Raw genomic sequence first — 18,873 nt, 5'->3', positions numbered from 1 at the left:
GGCCTGGGCGGTTTCCCGGGTGTTCTTAAAGTGAACATGAAGGTTTGACCCTCTTGATTTGCATGATTTTGTGGGGTTTTCTGGGTCAAGAGAGTAGCGAACCATCTTGGCAGGTGACCTCTGGCCGCTTACAGGAAGAGGAAGCGCGAAGGCTACTGGGAGAATTCATGAGACCTCGACCGAGTTGTTACACTTTTGTTAACACTGTCAGTCAACATCTTTTCAAAATTGGAGCCACAGAATTATAAGAGTATAGGTCAAAGGAAAAATGTCAAGTGTGTTATAGAATCAACAAAATGTCAAACATAAAACAGGGAAAAGCATAGACTCAAAGGCAGTGCAGTTGACAAGTCCTAATTGTGGAGGGCATTTGAGCATACTCAGTCCACATCAGCAAAGACAGCTTAAGTTGACTATATAAACTAAATCTGAGATAGTTTGGGAGGGATTTGCATTGAGCCAAAGTCAAGTGGCTAGAAAGACTAGAAGGGAGGGAGGGAGGAGAAGACTGGAGAATAGGACTTGGATATGAACATCGGGTTATATATTTCTGGGTCAGGCCTCTCAAAGGCCATACATTTGCCAGGCCTTACCCTGCTCCCACATGCAGTACATAGACAGGTACATATCTCCAACCTACCCACCATGCCTGGATAGGAGTCTCATCTCAGCCTGGGCCTGAAGAGCTCTTGTTTGGATACATTCCTAAAGATCTTAGATTAGAAAAGTTATTTCCCAGTGTGACAGTGCTGAGAAGTGGGTCTTAAGTGGTGACTGGCCATAGGACTTTGCCCTTATAATACAACACTGTTACCATGACAACTAGCTAACAACCTTCCCAATCCCCTTCCATGAATGTGTGTTCTCTTGCTGCTCTGATTGGAATATCAGAGCATGAAAACCCTGGACACCCCAGACTCCTAAACCTCAATAAATAAGTCTCTGTTACTTATAAATTTATATAAGTCTACCGAGGCAGCCAAAACAGATTCTGACATTATGTCATTGTATCCAACACATTGCAATAGATACAAAGAATCACAACTGGGATCTTGAATGGATGTGAACCTGCCCTTTTCACTCCCCTCCTCACTACACCATTCCTGTAGGAGACTGAAAGTCTGTGACCTGAGTTTTCTGAATGGCAATAAGTTCTCTACCTAACTAGCAGCTTGGTCCACTAATAACTTCAGCAACTTCAGCACTTTTGTTTATGTTCCACCCAAACCAGCGTCCCCAGAAATACTTCTGTTCACTGGTCCTAACCATATGGCTCTAAACCATCTTAAATGGCAGAAAGAGAGAAGAAAAAAGAGAAGAGGGAGAGGGGGTGAAATAGCCTCGTATTACTATACTTACTGTGTTTCAACCTTTAGGTAAAATGGAGAAAGTGTCCATTTGAGTGAGCTAACTTAGACCCGAAAAGGACATGCATGGTATGTACTCACTAGTAAGTAGATATTAGCCAAAAATGTACAGGATACCCAGGATACAATCCACAGAACTCAAGAAGGTTAACAAGCCAAAGAGCCCCAACTGAAGATGCTTCAATCCACTTTGGAGAGAGAAGAAAGCAATCATGGGGGCAGGGGCAGCAGAGGGAGGGAAGGATATGGGTGGGAGGAGGAGGGGTAAGGGGAACATGATCAGGTACTGGGGGGAGGGTGAAGAGAAGCCCTGAAGGCCAGTAGAATGAATGAAAATATGCAACCTTGGTGGGTGGGAGGTGGGGGACCCTCTAGAATGCACCAGAGACCTGGGAGGTGAGAGACTCTCAGGACTCAAAGGGAGGGACCTTAGATGAAATGCCCTACAGTGGGGAGAGGGAACTTATAGAATCCACCTCCAGTAGAAAAATAGGGCATCAAGTGGAGGAATGGGATAGCCATCCCACAGTCAAAACCTCTGACCCAGAAGTGTTCCTGTCTAAAACAACCACAGGGATAAAAATGGAGAAGAGACTGAGGGAAAGGAGATTCAGTGACAGCCCAACTCAGGATTCATCTCAAGGGGAGGCTCCAAGCCTGACACTATTACTGATGCTATGGGTGCTTACAGATAGGAGCCTAGCATGTCTGTCCTCTGAGAGTCCCAACAAGCAGCTGACTGAGACAGAAGCCGATACTTATACCCAACCAATGGACTGAAGTCGGGGGTCCCTGTGGTTGAATTAGGGAAAGGCTGGAAGAAGTTAAGGAGGGTGACCTCATAGAAAGACCAGCAGTCTCTGAGATCACTCAAACACTGAGTCACCAACCAGGCCGCATACACTAGCTAATCTAAGGCCCCTGACATATATACAGCAGAGAACTGCCTGGTCTGGCCTCAGTGAGAGAAGACTCGCCTAACCCTCAAGAGATTTGAGGCCCCAGGGAGTGGGCAGGCCTGGTGGGGGTTGGAGGGAACATACTCTTGAAGACAAGCGGGAGGAATGGGATGTTGAACTGTGGGAGTGTGGACAGGGAGGGAGTAATGACTGGACTATAAAAATAATAATAATAAAACAAAACAAAAACAGCTTTAAACAAAAAAATTAATAAAAAGTCTAACTTGCATGAGGTTGTATATGGAAGAGAGGATAAGTCTTGAGAAAATCTAATATTTGCCTCCTAAATGTTTATAGACTTTCCCCCATATCACCAACTTCTTCCACTTTGCTGCTTGCTCTAACTCTGAAGTCAGCCACTATAGCTCTAAACAATACTGCAAAGAGAGGGAAGCAGGAAGGAGAAGGGTGGGCTCATATGTAAAAGTGCTGTCTCGGTTCACAGCACCCAAAATGGGAGCTGAGTCTTGCCTCACACTTCTGGGTGCATTGTTCTATGGAGACAAATTAGATTTCAGGCCTGTTCTGCTAAATTTGACATGAGATTTACATGGCCCTCTAGAGCTTTGAGTATGAGCAGATGACAGTACTGTTTAAAAACCAACAGATACAGTGCTCCCGAGTGTACCTTCTCAGGGATTCCGACTCTTTGCATGGGTGCCCCACCACCACCTACTCAGCCCCAAAAGTGAAGCATGAAGGTAAGGTCAGGCTCTAACAGCCCATCTCTGGAGAATTTCTAGCCCTTTTCCAGCCCTTAGGGACCCACCATCCACACCTGCTTACAGGGTGGGGGCTGCAGAAGTTCTTCTAATTAAGGTAGCATGAAGCATACCAGGCAGTCCCTAGGGTAATTTTTAAGAAGTGAAACCTGGTAAGGCAAAGCAAAGTGATTGGAGCGATCATCAAGGTAGCAGAAGCTGCTAATTTCCTGTCACTTGGTGTCAATCAGAGGTACCACTCCAGGCCTGGTCTATCGCACTCATCTTCAAGTACTGGAGATAGAAGAGGCCAACTGATCTCAGCTGTGAGTAGCTAATTTGGCCCTTGAGCCTTGGAGCCTTGGAACCTTGGAGACCCAGGTAAGGGTTAGGTCTGCTCTGTTTTAGTGACTCTAATAAAAGGGAAGGCCAGAAGAAAAGAGGAGTGGTTTTAGGGGCTAGAGAGTCAGCTCTCAGTCTGGGGTGTCCCTGGTGAGACTTTCAAATGGCAGCATGATCTGAAGTGTGGTGATTTCAAGGCTGGATGGGCTACCCCTAACCTACCTGCTCCCCCTCTCAAAAATGACTCTGGGCAATGGGTGGTGAGTGGATTCTAACATGGGGAAAGGGTCTCTAGAATGCTGTCTTCAACCTGGGGCACTACCACATAGAAGCTGCATAACCTTGGGTGAGTTACTAAACTTCTCCATGCCTCAATTTCCTCACCCATAAAATGGGAGCAATATCAAGGTCCTCTGCATCATGAAGATTAAACCTAGAACACAGAATCTTTTTAGGACTGCCTAAAACCAAATTAGAAAATAATCCTGGCCACAAGAATCTAGCCCCATTCCTCTTCCTTCCACTGAGTTTGTCTCCAAAGATAAAACTTCAATGTAAGCACCACCATAGATGGTTTTAATCTTACTATCTAGCATTTTCTGTGTTGCATTGGAATACTGAGCACAAATCCTGTTTTCTGTCTATGATCGAAGAAGCCAAGGGTGAGAGTGGGTGCTAGAGACAGGATAGAGGGATTGACTTTAACCAGGTGCTAATGTGCTCCTGAAACTAAACAGTAAAATAAGTATGTATGTAGGGGTGAGGTGGAGAGAGAGGGAGAGAGACAGAGACAGCAGAAAGACAGACACAGAGACAGAGAGACTTTCCCTGTTTTCCTTATAATGGTTTTGTCTCACTGATGGCCAGATGAAGTGGAGGTTATCATTTTGTGAATAGAAAGCATCCTGAGCATTTACCTGCCAAAGGAGGAAGCTGAGCTTAATGGTCTGTGTAAGACAGAGCTCACAGCATCAGCATCACAAGAGGCAGGTTTGCCAGAAAACCCTGCATAGTTCTCTTACTGGATTGGCACTGGGTTTCAGGAGTTACATGTCACACTACAATAAAAGTAGTTGTAGAAAAGTGATAAACATGAACAGCTATTGACTTTGAAGAAATCCTTACCATCAGCCAAGGAACAGCCTGAGGTAACATGATGGTCCTTTTGTGGAGGTTGACAGAATGTGGAGAGAAACGGGAAGGATGAGCTCAAAGGTTTTGCAGATTCAGCAAAGCAGACAGGAGACATGTCCAAGCATGACTGCTGAGAACACGGGCTCTGAAAGTCATCCAGAGCTGGACTGCAATGAAGAGCCAGAAGGGTGTCTCAAAAAAGCAAAGGAGAGTTGGAGACAGTGGGGCGGGTTGGTGAGAGGGGAGCCCAGGAAGAGCACGACTTAGAGATTTAAGGTGATGTGTCGTGGTTGCTTTGTGGGGCAAATATTAGAAAACGTATTGAAGGAAAACAATAGCCACAGCATTTCTAACAGTTCTTACAGTTATTTGCTTATTATTTAGTATGTACGCACACATGTGCACATATGTGGAAGTCTGAGGACAATCTGCAGGAATCAGTTCTCTCCTCCTATCATGTGAGTCCTGGGGATGGAGTTTGGGTCATCAGCCTTAGTAATAAGCCATCTGGCTGGCCTGACCCACAAGATTTTTTTTCTTATGCTATACCAGGAAAGGAAATCAGAAACAATATATGGGTGATACTATGTAGGGGAAAGGTCCATGGGTAAGAGGTATTACAGAGGTGGAAATGGCATGATGTTGCTATTGCCTGAATATGTAAGGGAGCTGAAGGAGCAGGAGTAAAATCTGCCTTCAAGCCTCTGTTTGTGTGTGCACAAAAACACGCAATGCACACACACACACACTCATCCATGCACACACATGTGGAAGTCAGATTAATGTTAGATACCTTCTTCAGTCACAAAACAAGCTCTCTCCCCAACTTGAAACATACATATCTGGCTAGACGGGCTGGCCAGCAAGCCTAAGGGTTCTGCCCATCTATATTTCCTAGGCACTGAAGTTACAAGTGTATGCTACCTCAGTGGGTGTTTTATAAAGATGCTGAAATCCATACTCAGATCTTCATGCTTGTGAAACATGACTGAACCATCTCACATACCCCCTGGTTCCAACGTCTTAAATCTGAGCAGTTGGCAAAATAAACTGACCTGAGGCACTGTGCAGAAAAGGCAACAGGCTACAGCACAACCTTTGTACAGAGAAGTTTCGGTTGAATGGCAGACTCCGGTTGAAGACTATCAGGGACTGTGTGAGTGAGGAGGAAGTTGGGGGAAAGGGTAAAAAGCAAAAATTGTAAAAGCTGAAGTGAAGAAAGGGGAAACGGGGTAGTAAAGGGGGATGTTGCTGTATTTTAAAATGAGAGTTTGGGGACTGGGAAACAAGGTAGCGTAATAAGAACCAGTAGTAATAATTATTCCTTGATTATTTATTATCATATCAATCACAGGACAACTTCAATCCTAATTTACAGAGATCACAAATATAGACAGCTCTTTCTACTACATACTGCCACACAGGAGAGAGTAGGTCCCAGGAAGAAGGAATTTCTGGAAAGAACAAACATCTGGTGGAAGGAAATGGGCTGAAAGAGTTAAGAAGAATGTAAGATTCACCGCAGTTAAAAGCATGGGGCAGGTGGTGGCGCACGCCTTTAATCCCAGCACTTGGGTGGCAGAGGCAGGCGGATTTCTGAGTTCGAGGCCAGCCTGGTCTACAGAGTGAGTTCCAGGACAGCCAGGCATATACAGAGAAACCCTGTCTCAAAAAACCGAAAAAANAAAAAAAAAAAAAAAGCATAGGGCAAGGAGCATAAATGCAAAACTCTTTTGAGGGGGAAGTTGAGGTTGGGGGAAGCCTCAAGTGTCTCAGAAGATGATGGAATTATTGGACCTAAGAGTCATCATTTAAGCCCAAACCAGAGAAGATGCTGTGAGATCTTCAGGGGATAGACAAAAAAAAAAAAAAAAGTCATGATTTTAGAAGTCAAAAGGGTTTGTGGGTTTGTGGGAGCTGCAGTGGGTGATAAGATAGAATGGTGTGTGAGCAAATTAAATCATCATTTCAGTATCAGTATTGTGAAAATAAAGCCTATACTGTCATAGACTAATGTGGTCCATGCCCCTAGTAATCTACCAAACAATCTTTGCTGTGAGCTGGAGTCTATTGGAGCAATTTTGTATGATTTTTTAAAATAAGGCAATGATGCAAAAACCTACATTTGTGGGAGTATGTGCACCAGTTCTAGCTTCTGTTGCCACTAAATGTAATTTTATTGCACCAACCTGTAGTGCTCTCACGTGTGTGAGAAAGGGAGGGAGAAGAGGGAGATCGTTAGCATAAGATGGCATATAAAAGTTATTATTTTGACTACAAAATATTATTTTGTAGTAATAGCTATTCAACACTTTGTAGATATGCAGTTACTACAAAGATATTGTTCTACAAGTATGATGTTCTTCTCTCCATATTACTACTGCCACTAGGCCATACGGACACCCCTACTTGGCTTTACCTAAATAAAAAGTTTATCTCAGTAACAATACAGACCCAAGACTTAATGAGCAGCTAATAACTCAGGTGGAATTATATTAATGGTGGTCCAATCATTTCCTTCACCCTGAACAATTAATGACCTTGCATTTGTAAGTCACCATCACTAAAATTAGCTCCCTAGAATGGAGTGAAATGACTTCTATCTCATTCCATAGTTGCCAAAAGATCTTGGGAAAATAACTTATGATGTGAACTTCTATTGACACATCCACTAAAAGGTGATACAATGCCTCCTGGGAGGGAGGTATGAGAAAAACTGGAACTAGAACAACTAATAACCCTGGGACACAGTACATGTTCAAGTAAACAACTGTGGTCACACAAGCTAGCCTGGAAGTCCACAGAGTGAGGTATAAGATCTTTGCAAAAGGATGTCCCGTGTCCAGGGGAAGCATCCATATTTGTGATATGCACAAACTGGTTTCTGAGATTTTTCTACTTCTAAACCAGTATTCATTTGCAAACTCCTTGATGGGCTATATAAAAAAAATTTTTTTTTTTTGGTTAGTGGTCTCATGGGATGGTTTGTGGTATGAAACAGATTCCCCTGGGCCAAGTGACAGCTGCTAATTTAGGACAGGAGGGAAATGAAGTAAGAAATGCTTCCCTAAAGCCCATGATGTTGCAGACAGGTCACGTTCTGTGTTGCTTTAAGTCATTCGGAGTGTGCATATTTTGAAGGAAATGAAGAGAAACGAAACTGTTCGCCACTTGAGTCAGAGCAGTGAGTCTGCCCTTCGGTTGACAAGTTAGGGTCTTCTTTTCAGATCATTAGTAATTATATAACTTCAAGTGAGCTACCTAACCTGTCTGTCCTTGTCCACTCCTCTGTAAAACAGAGGCAATGATTCACCCCTTGTCTCCTCTGCTGGGCTCAGAAGAGATGTCCTAGGAGAAATTTCTTTGTACGTATAAAATAGGACGAAGTGTAAGAGATGCATCCGCCCAGTCCTCCATGTCTTAGTAAGATTCAGCAACCTGGCTAGACACTCTTAATTCCACAGCTTACAATTAGCCAGATGTGTATATCCAGGGTGCAGAAAATAGCAACGAAATTCAAAGACGTGGCTGACATAATCAGTGGATGGATACTCCCAACACAAGACACATAAAGAAAGCTAAATAGCCTTAACCTGTCAGAGCTGGAATGAATGTGACTCATTGTCTCATCACTTCAGAAGCAGCCCATGATCACTGGCAGATGGTACTCTCTACCCTCTACCCTGTCCTGGGCACATATGTCCACTCAATTCTTATGATAATTCTATGGGAAGGACACTGTTCTCATTTAATAGATGTATAAAGTAAAAACTACAGCTTAGAAGTGTATAACAAGAATTTCAACAAAGCAGCTAATATTTATTCAGATATGGGTGCTTTTCATAAATCTAGCATCCCTTTGATGTTAAGAAGCTATAACACATGAGCATTGTTTTAGATACTCGTCAAAAAGCAACAACATTGCCACGGACCGGGCCTAGTTGACCCCCTTCAATCCGTGTGAATCAGGGTCTCAGACAAATGGGCATAGAGTCGACGGGAATGGGGTGACAAACAGACTCGACACAAGGGAGTTTGGATCTGAATGTAATGTCAAATTGAACATCAAACCTTTTATACAGAAGAAAATAGGGAAGTTAGGTGACACATCAGCAAGGTACAAATTAGGTTACCGGATGCTTAATGACTCTTACACAAAACAGAGGAATGTAAACACAAAGACTGGCAGGAACTGGGCAATAAAACAACTGAGACAAAGTCAGCTCTATCTAAGGTCAGCTATAGTCTTAGAAGCCAGGTGTGAGGTCTTTACACTCCCAGGGCAAGAGCTTTCACACCCAAGTCATGGCTCTAATTAGGGAGTTCTGCTCTAGCTAACCTTCTCATGAATAATGCAACATTCTAGTTCCTCCTCAAATCACAGCCTGATCTACTTCCTAAACCATTGTGAATTCCTGCATATGGGAGTGACTTGGCTTTTATTCTAAGTGATTGTGTGTGTGTGTGTGGGGGGGGGACTTTCTACTAATAAGTAATGTAGTCTGCCATACATAACTATAATAAGAATTCTAAAATTACTTTGCTAAGCTTGCCCTGAGATTTCTAACTCATGTAGTAGATGGTAAAGCCTGATTTCTTTCACTATCTCTCTTACAATACTAGAGGCAATTCTGAATGTTACTGAATAGGCAACATTCTTACTGAATTCCAAGCCCAGGGTCAGCTCAAGGACTACCTAGGGCATTGGTGAAGGCCAGGAAGCAAAGTTCGATTTTGCTTAGGTATTTGGCAAGTCATTGCTTGGAGGCACCTATAACAAAACAATACTGAAAGGAAGCACACAGATCAATTCGCAAGGACAAAATTGGAGCATACGTGCTATGAAATGCCACACTTCCAGGAGACTAAGTTTCCATGAAACTTCGCCTCTGGACTGCATCTAGGCTTTTGGCCTGTCATGTGTGTCACTACTGGAGTGGATGTAGCACAACATCATTTGTTTCTGTCAAGAGAGAACTGCAATAAACTCGCATATAAGGTAATTTACCACAGTCATGACTGAAATGAGGTGACTAGCACAGGATGTGTTGAGGCAGGGCACATACACAAGAGCATGTGTGATAGGTTGAGGGTTTACAGAAGGCCTCTGCAGATAGCTGGTATTTAAGCTACACCTGGGTGAAAAAAAACCCACACCAACATGAACCGGCATCATCCCCTCCTGTACCACGCTGTGAGACAAGGATTTTTACTATTTTCAGTCTAGAGCTAAAGAATCTGAGGCCCAGGTAACTTGGCCAACACCTCAGAGTAATTAGAATTACTGTTTAAAACCAGAGTCTGACTCACAGGCTGTGATCGTACATGTGATATCAGAGAATATTCTTGAAGTGACCTGCTCAACGTCAGATTCAGAGGCAGAGAGAGGCCTAGACCATCCCTTCTGAATTTCAGGACAGTCCTAGCCATAATCAAGAATGATATGTCTGGGCTACTACACTGTCCTTCTGAACATATGAACAAGCCAATAAAAATATGCTTTGGAATATTAAATCATAAGAACACCCAAGGAGGGACCAGCTAGACAAATGCATAGAGCAGAGATGAAGCTCAGTGGTATTTTCTTAGCATTCACAAAGAGAGTCCAAGCCCCACCAGAGAAAAAATGCATATAGACATAAATTCATGGTATGGCTATGTTCTAAGAGTATAGCTCACTGGTAAACTAACTGACTACATTGTGATTTCTTGAACATTAGCATGTGTCCAAACATGATTATCGTTCTAGCTCAGATTCCTGGGCCCATGTGCCCTTGCCTGAGATAGTCCCTCCAGATCCTTTCCTATACCACGGTAATAGACCTTGCCTTACATCTGAAGCTACTAGGAAGAGGACATGCCTCAGTGGCACCATCAAGGGAATACTAAGAGAAGTATTAGATGGTGCCAGAAGGTAAAGATTGCCAAAGACTCTGATCTCACCTCACTGTTTTATTTTCAGGCGTTTGAAAACTCAATGAGTGGACCTTTCCCAGCAGAGCCTACAAAAGGTCCCCTCGCCATGCAACCTGCTCCAAAAGTGAACCTCAGAAGGACATCTTCACTGGTGGGCCCCACACAAAGCTTCTTCATGAGGGAATCAAAGGCTTTGGGGGTAAGACTTTTCCTCCATTCCATACTTGGGAGATGCTCTGGCCTGCAGACATTGATGCTTCAGGCTGTAGATAGAATTCAGTCTGCCTTCTACAGGCAGGTTTAAGTGGCTGTGTTCTTTATGTTTCTCACTGTAGGCGATGCCAGAGGGCACCAGTTAGCACCTGGATCACTGCAGAATGATCTTATATCATCATCTCTTGGTTTGGAGGACCAGGCTGGTCCACTGTTCAGATTCCATGCATATCGGGTCCTTGAAAATGCCCTCTGTGGTGGGAGAGAGAGATCTGAACAAGGAGGCAAAATTCTGGGCAGCACTAGCAGTCCTTTTAGGACCTTTGCATGGTTTCAACATGGGTCTCAGGTTTCCCATGTGGCCTTTGACCTCCACCAGTGAGTTCAGTTCACCACCTGTGCCTTTCTTCTCTCCCCAGGCTGTCCAAATCATGAATGGCCTCTTCCATATTTCCCTGGGGGGACTGCTGATGATCCCCACGGGGGTCTTCGCACCCATCTGTTTGAGTGTATGGTACCCTCTCTGGGGAGGCATTATGGTAAGTTACAATAAACAGAAACAACTTTTGAGGTGTTGAAGGAGAAAAAAAAAGCCCAAAAGATCTAAGTTGTTCTGTGTTGAGGAAAGTCACATGGGCAGGAAGAATCCTGTGGGGTTGGCATAGTTAAGTAGGAAGAAGGGTAGACTACACGACAAGGTTCCTGTGGTTGAAGCTGGCCATGCTCTGTGTGGATTCACAGAGAGGAGCTTTGCCAGCTGTTCTTGGGGAAGGAAGACTGGGCAAAGCAGAGTCTCTGCATAGCGGGCTAGAGCAGGGTATGAGATGCTGGTATTTGGCACTTTGGAAGGAAAGGAGAAATGGAAACATCCTAAGTTCTCCCATGTCCCTACAAGTTTGTTAACTACTAAGGCACCTGATGAAATTATTTTCATCTCAAATAATCTTTTGTACTTACAAGTTCAGCAATACTCTTTTGGGCTACATGAGGCTAGGTAGTGTTTATTTTGCCAGGACACTTTTAATGACTGTGTCCCTCTAAGACTGAGTCCAGAACTGAAGCTTCAGCGAACCAAGGCAGATTGGCCGTAAGACTTTTCTGTACTTTATTACTCAAACTTTAGGAAAGGAAACAAGAAATAATCGATGTTGCTTCCTGTAGCAACCAATGACGTGGTGAAGTTTATCGTATTCAAGTCCTGCCTTCCACACAATCACTCAGTGGCATCAAGGCTATTATGTCACTGTGCCCCCTACATGAACATTTGCACTAATCACAATGAGAGAGATGGGCTAGAAAGATGGCTCAGTGGTTAACACCAGCTGCTCTTCCAGAGGACCCAGGTTCAATCTCTAGCGCCCACTTGGCAGCTCACAGCTATCTGTAATGCCAGTTCCAGACGACTTCAACACTTTATTCTGGCCTCCTTGGCCAGGCATGCTCTTGGCAAACCAACATGCAGACAAAACAGCCACACACATAGAATAAATAAATAAAAAGGAGAGAGGAAATGTCTTTATCTACATCTTCTCTCCTACCTGTGCTTCCTAGGCACCCAGCCTAATTGTTTTTAAAACTAAAGACAAAGTCTAATTATAGCCTGTGTAGATAAGGAATAATTGTAGATGGGGGAAATCACCCTCACCTTATTGAGGGTGATTTCTTATGTTTCTGTTTGATGGTATGGTCCCAGAGAGTTCTCACTGACAAGGAAAAGTGTGAATTCTGTCTCTCTTTTCTTATTCTATTCCTAGATAATGGTCCCAAAGGTTCACAGACTGCATGTGTGAACCTAAAGAACAAAGAAATATAGCTGCCAAGAAATCACTTAATGTGATAAAAATTCAATGCATAGTTTAATGAAAGGCACACACACAAAACAACAACAACAATAACAACAACAAATGTAGATGGTTCCTTCCCAACCAGTTATCAGTGAATAACAGTCACCCTTTCTGTCTCCCCCCTTTCTGCCCCTCTCCCCTTCCTGCCCACCTCTCTCTTTGCAGTACATTATTTCAGGATCACTCCTGGCAGCTGCAGCAGAAAAAACCTCCAGGAAAAGTTTGGCAAGTAATCATATGTCCTTTCTCACACACGAGACATACAGCTACTTTCTCAGTAGAAAACAAGCCCAGGGACCCTAAAAAGAGCTTTGCAGTCACAGACTCTTCTCTGAGCAATGGATCCTATATCATTCTGGTTGTGATGTGATTTTCTTCACGAGAAACTCGAAAATAGCACTGCCTTAAGTCTGTCCATGGCAAGGGAATCAAAGACAGGGTCAGAAGACTGGACTTAGTACTCTTTCAATGATAGGTTCCCTGTGGAGATGGCAGACATGGCATATTTGGAAAGAATGTTATATAGGAAATGACACACCATTTAGGAAAATGATCCAGATGCTTGAGTTGCGTTCCAGCCTTATTGTAGCCTTAGAATTAGACTCAGAACCCCAAGTGAGTACAGGAGTGCCCTAGACCCCCCTACCTACTCCCCCCATGAACAGAAGTGCTAGTCTTGACACAGAAAATCAATATAAAGATGAGATAGGGCATTTTGTGTTATAGTGTAGCCATAAAGCCTACAGTGGCTCATCCATAAAGATTTATTTATTTATATCCTCTTAAAATAAGTAACCTACAGAATTCCTGGATCTGGATGAGTGACCAGAGCTCACCACCAAATTTCTCTCTAGAAAATCCTCTAACATTACCTATACTTAGTAAGTCACTTTGAGTTGGCAAAGAACTGAGTGGATTGAGATGGTTATTATTTATAAATTATCTGAAAAAAAATCAACTTAGGGGAATTTACAAATACCAAATACAACCAAAATTACCAAATTTCCATAAATAAGTCACATAGCCAGAAGTGAAATGTTAGTGAAACACACCAGTAATGCTTCACCATATGGCATATGATATATCAAGCTTTTATCACCCACACAGGTCAGAGCAGTCACAGCCATGCCCTCCAGATTGTGCTACCAAGAGAAATTTGCCCTAATGGATGACATCAGTAGGGAGCACTGGTGTGACTGTCATGGCTGGTACATTTTATTTGGTAGTTGTCTTAGTCAGAGTTTCTATTGCTGTGACAAAATTCCATGACCAAAAATCAAGTTGAGGAGGAACAGGATTGTTCAGCTTACATTTCCACACTGCTGTTCATCACCAAAAGAAGTCAGGATAGGAACTAGAATGGGGCAGAAACCTGGAGTCAGGAGCTGATACAAAGCCAGGCCGTGGAGGAGTGCTGCTTACTGTTTTGCTTCGCCTGGCTTGTTCAGCCTGCTTTTTATAAAACCCAGTACCACTAGTCCAGGGATGGTACCACCCACAATGGGCTGGGCCCTCTCCTTTCAATCACTAATTAAGAAAATGTGTTATAGCCAGATCTTATGGAGGCATTTTCTCAATTAAATTTCCCTCCTTTCTGATAACTCTAGTTTGTATGAGAAGCTAACACAAGACTAGCCAATACAATAATACAAACCAAGAAGGTTCTATCTATATTTACTTCAATGGTATTTAGTCATGATGTAAAAGCCTTCTGATCTCTCTGCCCACTCTCTTATTATGCAAGGAGGTAATGATCCAGATACCACTGATCCTCACTGGCTTCAGTAAGTGTTTACTGCATGTCTGGGAAGGAAGTTGGTGGCAATGAAAAGTTCAGAGATACAAAATGTGGGCAAAGGATGACTGGAATTTTGGTTTCATAAACTGAATGGGATGGTGATGGCTTAAGACAAGGAGATTGGAAAAGAATGAGGCTAAACACGGTGTCAAAGAGGCTAAAACCCATAGCAAGAGCTGAACTAGAACTCAGAGGTACTGTCTTCATGAGTCAGGGGAATGACAACTGAAATCCCATATCCAGCTTTATGTTTTCCAAACAGAAATCAAATCTAATGAACAAACCCGCCTCTGTTTCAGGTCAAAGCAAAAGTGATAATGAGCTCTCTAAGCCTCTTTGCTGCCATTTCTGGAATAATTCTTTCAATCATGGACATACTTAACATTACACTTTCTCACTTTTTAAAAATGAGAAGACTGGAGCTTATTCAAACTTCCAAGCTATATGTTGATATCTACGACTGTGAGCCATCTAATTCCTCAGAGAAAAACTCCCCATCTACACAGTACTGTAACAGCATTCAGTCTGTGTTCTTGGTAAGTATAAAAGCAGTGATTCTTCAGAGAAGAACTGTGCTGTGCTTTATCATGAACATCAACTCCAGACAGGTATTCTGTGTCTGCTATTTTTTTCTGTATGTGACTTTAGATCAGAACCCCCCTCATATACTGCCTCCATTTCATTAGCTGTAAAATTGAGAGAGTGATGCTCTGTATCTCCTTGGGTTGATTTGATAAACAAATTAGTTGCCATAGGCAACACCCTTAGAACAGTGTCATTTGTATAAGATTCTATTTGTGACTTTATCATTTCTTCTGAGGAATGTTCTTGTGTAGTCCTAGGTGGTCTAATGTTGTCTATTCATCCTAGACTACCTTCAATTTCACAACAATCCTGCTTCTACTTCCTGAATGCTGGGCTTACAGGCACATGCCAGCACACCAAGCTTTATGTGTTCATCAGTGTTAATATCACTGATGATGTTAACAATTACTATTATTAATAAAAACATGAAAGAAATTCCTAAAATGTTATTGACATGTTAGTCATCATTGAATTGTGAATGCAGAGTTTAAAGGGGAAAGGAAATACATCTCTCAAGTGTTGTGGAGTTTCCTCAATGTGATATCACATCCCCCTAAAGATGATTCTATTTCTTTGGTACAGGGTCTCATGTAGTCCAGGCTGGCCTTCACTGTTCTGTATAGTCAAGAATGACCTTAAACTTCTGATCTTCCTGATTCCCCGTAAAAGTTCTGGGCTTTTACAGGGATGTGCCAATATGCCTTGTTTGTTTGTTTGTTTGTTTGTTTGTTTGTTTGTTTGTTTGTTTTTCGAGACAGGGTTTCTCTGTATAGCCCTGGCTATCCTGGAACTCACTCTGTAGACCAGGCTGGCCTCGAACTCAGAAATCCGCCTGCCTCTGCCTCCCAAATGCTGGGATTAAAGGCGTGTACCACCACAGCCCAGTGCCAAAAGAATTTAATGTGAGACTCTTTCTTTAAAAGAATTGATTTCTCAGTTTCCTATTCCCACCTTACTTTCTTGTGCCTGAAGATACTGTCTCATAGCAACCACTCCCCACAGGAGCTCAGTTTACTCACCTAAAGCACTGAACTGAATTGTTGCTCTCTGAGTTCCAGTCATTTGTCATCACTGTGCACTGTGCACATCCATCTAATGTTATCTCACCTTTGCCTCTATGCTGTTGGTTTCCAGGGCATTCTGTCAGTGATGCTGATCTCTGCCTTCTTCCAGAAACTTGTGACAGCTGGTATTGTGGAGAATGAGTGGAAAAGAATGTGTACCAGATCCAAATCTGTAAGTTGGAGTTACCTATCCACACAACCTAGAAAACTGATATCTACAAAAAAATTGTTTATATAGAATATGATCTGGTGAAATTCTGAGACTAGGAGTTTCATTGGGAAAAATGGTTTTGTTGGGGTGTTTTGTTTTGTTTTGTTTTTTGGAAACCAGAAAACACCAGCAGTGGCAGCAAATATTTTGAAGAGTAACTGAGTCTATGGTTAGACAGATGCTACAATTCCTTCCACATGTACACAAGTGTTCCTGCCAACCTGCTTTTCCCTCTACTTGACTTCAGACTCCTACTCCCACTTCGTCTTACTGTTCTACTGCAGTGCAGTAATGAGAGAGCATGGCCAAGGTGACTTATAAAAGAAAGCATTTATTTGGTGTTTACAGTTCCAGGAGATTAGTTAGAGTCCGTGACCATCATAGGGAGGAGCATGGCCGTGGGCAGTCAGCCATGGCCCTGGAGAAGTAGCTGAGCCCTTACTTCTGATCCACAAGCATCATATAGGGAGAACTAACTAGAAATGGCTTCACCTTTTGAAACCCCAAAGCCTACCACCAATGACACATCTCCTTCCACAAGGCCATACTTCTAATCATTCCCAATCAGTTCTGCCAACTGCAGAACAAGTATTGAAAGTTTTGAGCCTGTGGTAGACATTCTTCACTTGATCTTAGCCAAAAGGCCGAGAAGCGATGTGGTGGACATTCTTATTCACACCTTGATTACATGCCCTCTCCCATCTTAATGTGGAACATAAGACAGTGGAAGGCTGAAGGCTGATAAAGTCACTGGTTCTTGGATTTTTTTAGTGTTCCCGTCTCAGCTTTCTCCTCTCACCTCATTCCACTTCCAAAACAACAGTATCTCAAAGAGTCTCCAAAACTGGGAGATGTGGATGTTCCAGTAGTACCTCTACTATAAACTACCTCAAAGTGACAGACTATAAGATTTAGCTTATAACCTAGTAGTCATTACTGATTCTTTCATTACAAACCTGGGAAGAAGATGGAATGAGAATATCTTCCCTGGGTTGTAACCACTACAGGCAAATCAGTTCTAGAATCTAAACTCCTCTATTTTTGACATTTTGTTTTTTCATGTGGTATGATTATTCCAGGCAAAGTGGCAAATGTCTGAAGCCCTTAACAATTTACTCAGACTTAGATTTAACAAGTAAGTGATTTGATAAGAATTTGAGCATCCACATTGCCAATCCTGGTATCTACGGTATATGGTTAACTAAACAAGAAGCCTGAGAATAATTTGACATTTGGATATACGTAGATTGTTGGAAGGTGTGCCAAGGGTAAAAGTCAAGAAGCATTTGTTTATGTTCTAGAATGTGGTTCTGCTGTCAGCTGGAGAAAAAAATGAGCAGACGATTAAAATGAAAGAAGAAATCATTGAGCTAAGTGGAGTATCTTCCCAAACAAAGAATGAAGAGGAAATTGAAATTATTCCAGTGCAGGAGGAAGAAGAAGAAGAAGCAGAAATAAATTTTCCAGCACCTCCCCAAGAGCAGGAATCCTTGCCAGTGGAAAATGAGATCTCTCCTTAAACTCTTTTCTTTTCTAAGCATTATTGTTTAGAGAGCTTCCAAGACACATAGTTACCCTCATCTCTTGTGGCCTTCCACAATCTATTCTCCATATTTTCACAGCTTATCTTTGCATAGAGAAGCCATATCTAGCTCTCCTTCACATTTGGAGAATGCAGTGATTATAAAAGATTGTCTTTTTCCTTGCTTAGGGAGTCTTACACTGGCAGAAGCGCTGAAGAACCCAATTCTCATTCACCTTTTCCTTGGATGTGTGTAATGGTTTTCCACATTTCCTCCATCAGCAGTTACAGCAGAGGGAAAAGACACATGATTGTTCTCTCCATCTCTGAACTCTCTGACTCCTTCTTCATGTTTGGTGGAGTCCCTTTTGCATTATTGTCTTAAGGAATATGAGAGAAATTGTTTAATGAGAATTGTTTTAATAATGAGAGAAAATGAGACACCTATATGCCTGTGGGGAAGGCACAAAATATGGCATGTTCTTCAAGCTTCTGTGTCCCACTTGGGAAGCTGTGAAAGGCCTAGTCCTAAGTCTGTCTCTGTACAAAAAGCATAGCTTACACATAAGCAAGTTTCATGTCTTAACTTTGCCCATCTCCAGTTTCTTGGCTTCTGGTCACATCGTTTATGTACTTGTATTCTTTATTCAAGAGAAAGAAGAATGGTGAGACAGAAATGTAATGGGTTCCCAGATCTCAAATCCTAAGCAACAGCTGTGCTTTGAGATTCTTTCCAAATGACAGAGTAGTTTATGAAATAGTTTCATTTGGTCTTTCATGATCACGAAAAAAAAAAAAAAAAAAAAACTATCACTATTTTGCAATTCAGTTGAATGTAAGAAGCAAGCCAAGATATTCAATAATAGTTGTGGGGACTTGAGTCAAACCCAGCTCTTCAAATTCTAGAAATGTTTGAAATAACCAAATTATCTATGCCCATATGCCTGTATAAGCTATATCAAAGTACATACTTTGTGAGCAGAGTCAGAATTGGATTTGACACCATATGAATAAAGACATCCAGAATCTTACAACATTTGAAAAACTAGTCGTGACATTAATATGCAATTAGCTGGAAAGTTATAAGATGCACCACAAACACATCTTATATGCACTATAAATGACCACAAAAAGATCATGCTTAAAAACAACACAGTTAAAATCCTAAATCTCAGGTGGGGGAGTTGGGGGGGAGTGGGGGGGGGACTTTTGGGATA

The 18,873-nt window shown here is 42.3% G+C and overlaps 1 protein-coding gene across 1 annotated transcript; it reads left to right on the top strand.

Annotated features, from left to right (window-relative positions):
• Positions 1-3,304: 3,304 nt before the first annotated feature.
• Ms4a1 (membrane spanning 4-domains A1) lies at positions 3,305-18,438 on the top strand. Its single transcript, XM_021151245.1, has 7 exons — positions 3,305-3,408; positions 10,466-10,618; positions 11,052-11,171; positions 12,642-12,701; positions 14,574-14,810; positions 15,994-16,095; positions 17,436-18,438. The coding sequence occupies exons 2-7, from the start codon at positions 10,481-10,483 to the stop codon at positions 17,652-17,654; spliced, it is 876 nt and encodes a 291-aa protein (XP_021006904.1). The 5' UTR covers positions 3,305-3,408; positions 10,466-10,480; the 3' UTR covers positions 17,655-18,438.
• The last annotated feature ends 435 nt before the right edge of the window (positions 18,439-18,873 follow it).

The sequence above is a fragment of the Mus caroli genome, chromosome 19 (assembly GCF_900094665.2).
Source record: "Mus caroli chromosome 19, CAROLI_EIJ_v1.1, whole genome shotgun sequence".
In the NCBI taxonomy this organism is placed as follows: domain Eukaryota; kingdom Metazoa; phylum Chordata; class Mammalia; order Rodentia; family Muridae; genus Mus; species Mus caroli.
The sequence above is the reverse complement of the archived record's forward strand: the minus strand, read 5'-3'. Positions and strand labels throughout refer to the sequence as shown.

Coding starts and splice junctions, on each gene's coding strand:
- Ms4a1 (XM_021151245.1), top strand. CDS start 10,481: ATGAGTGGACCTTTCCCAGCAGAGCCTACAAAAGGTCCCCTCGCCATG. Junction 10,619..11,051: donor GGGAATCAAAGGCTTTGGGG/GTAAGACTTTTC, acceptor TTCTCTCCCCAG/GCTGTCCAAATCATGAATGG. Junction 11,172..12,641: donor CTCTCTGGGGAGGCATTATG/GTAAGTTACAAT, acceptor CTCTCTTTGCAG/TACATTATTTCAGGATCACT.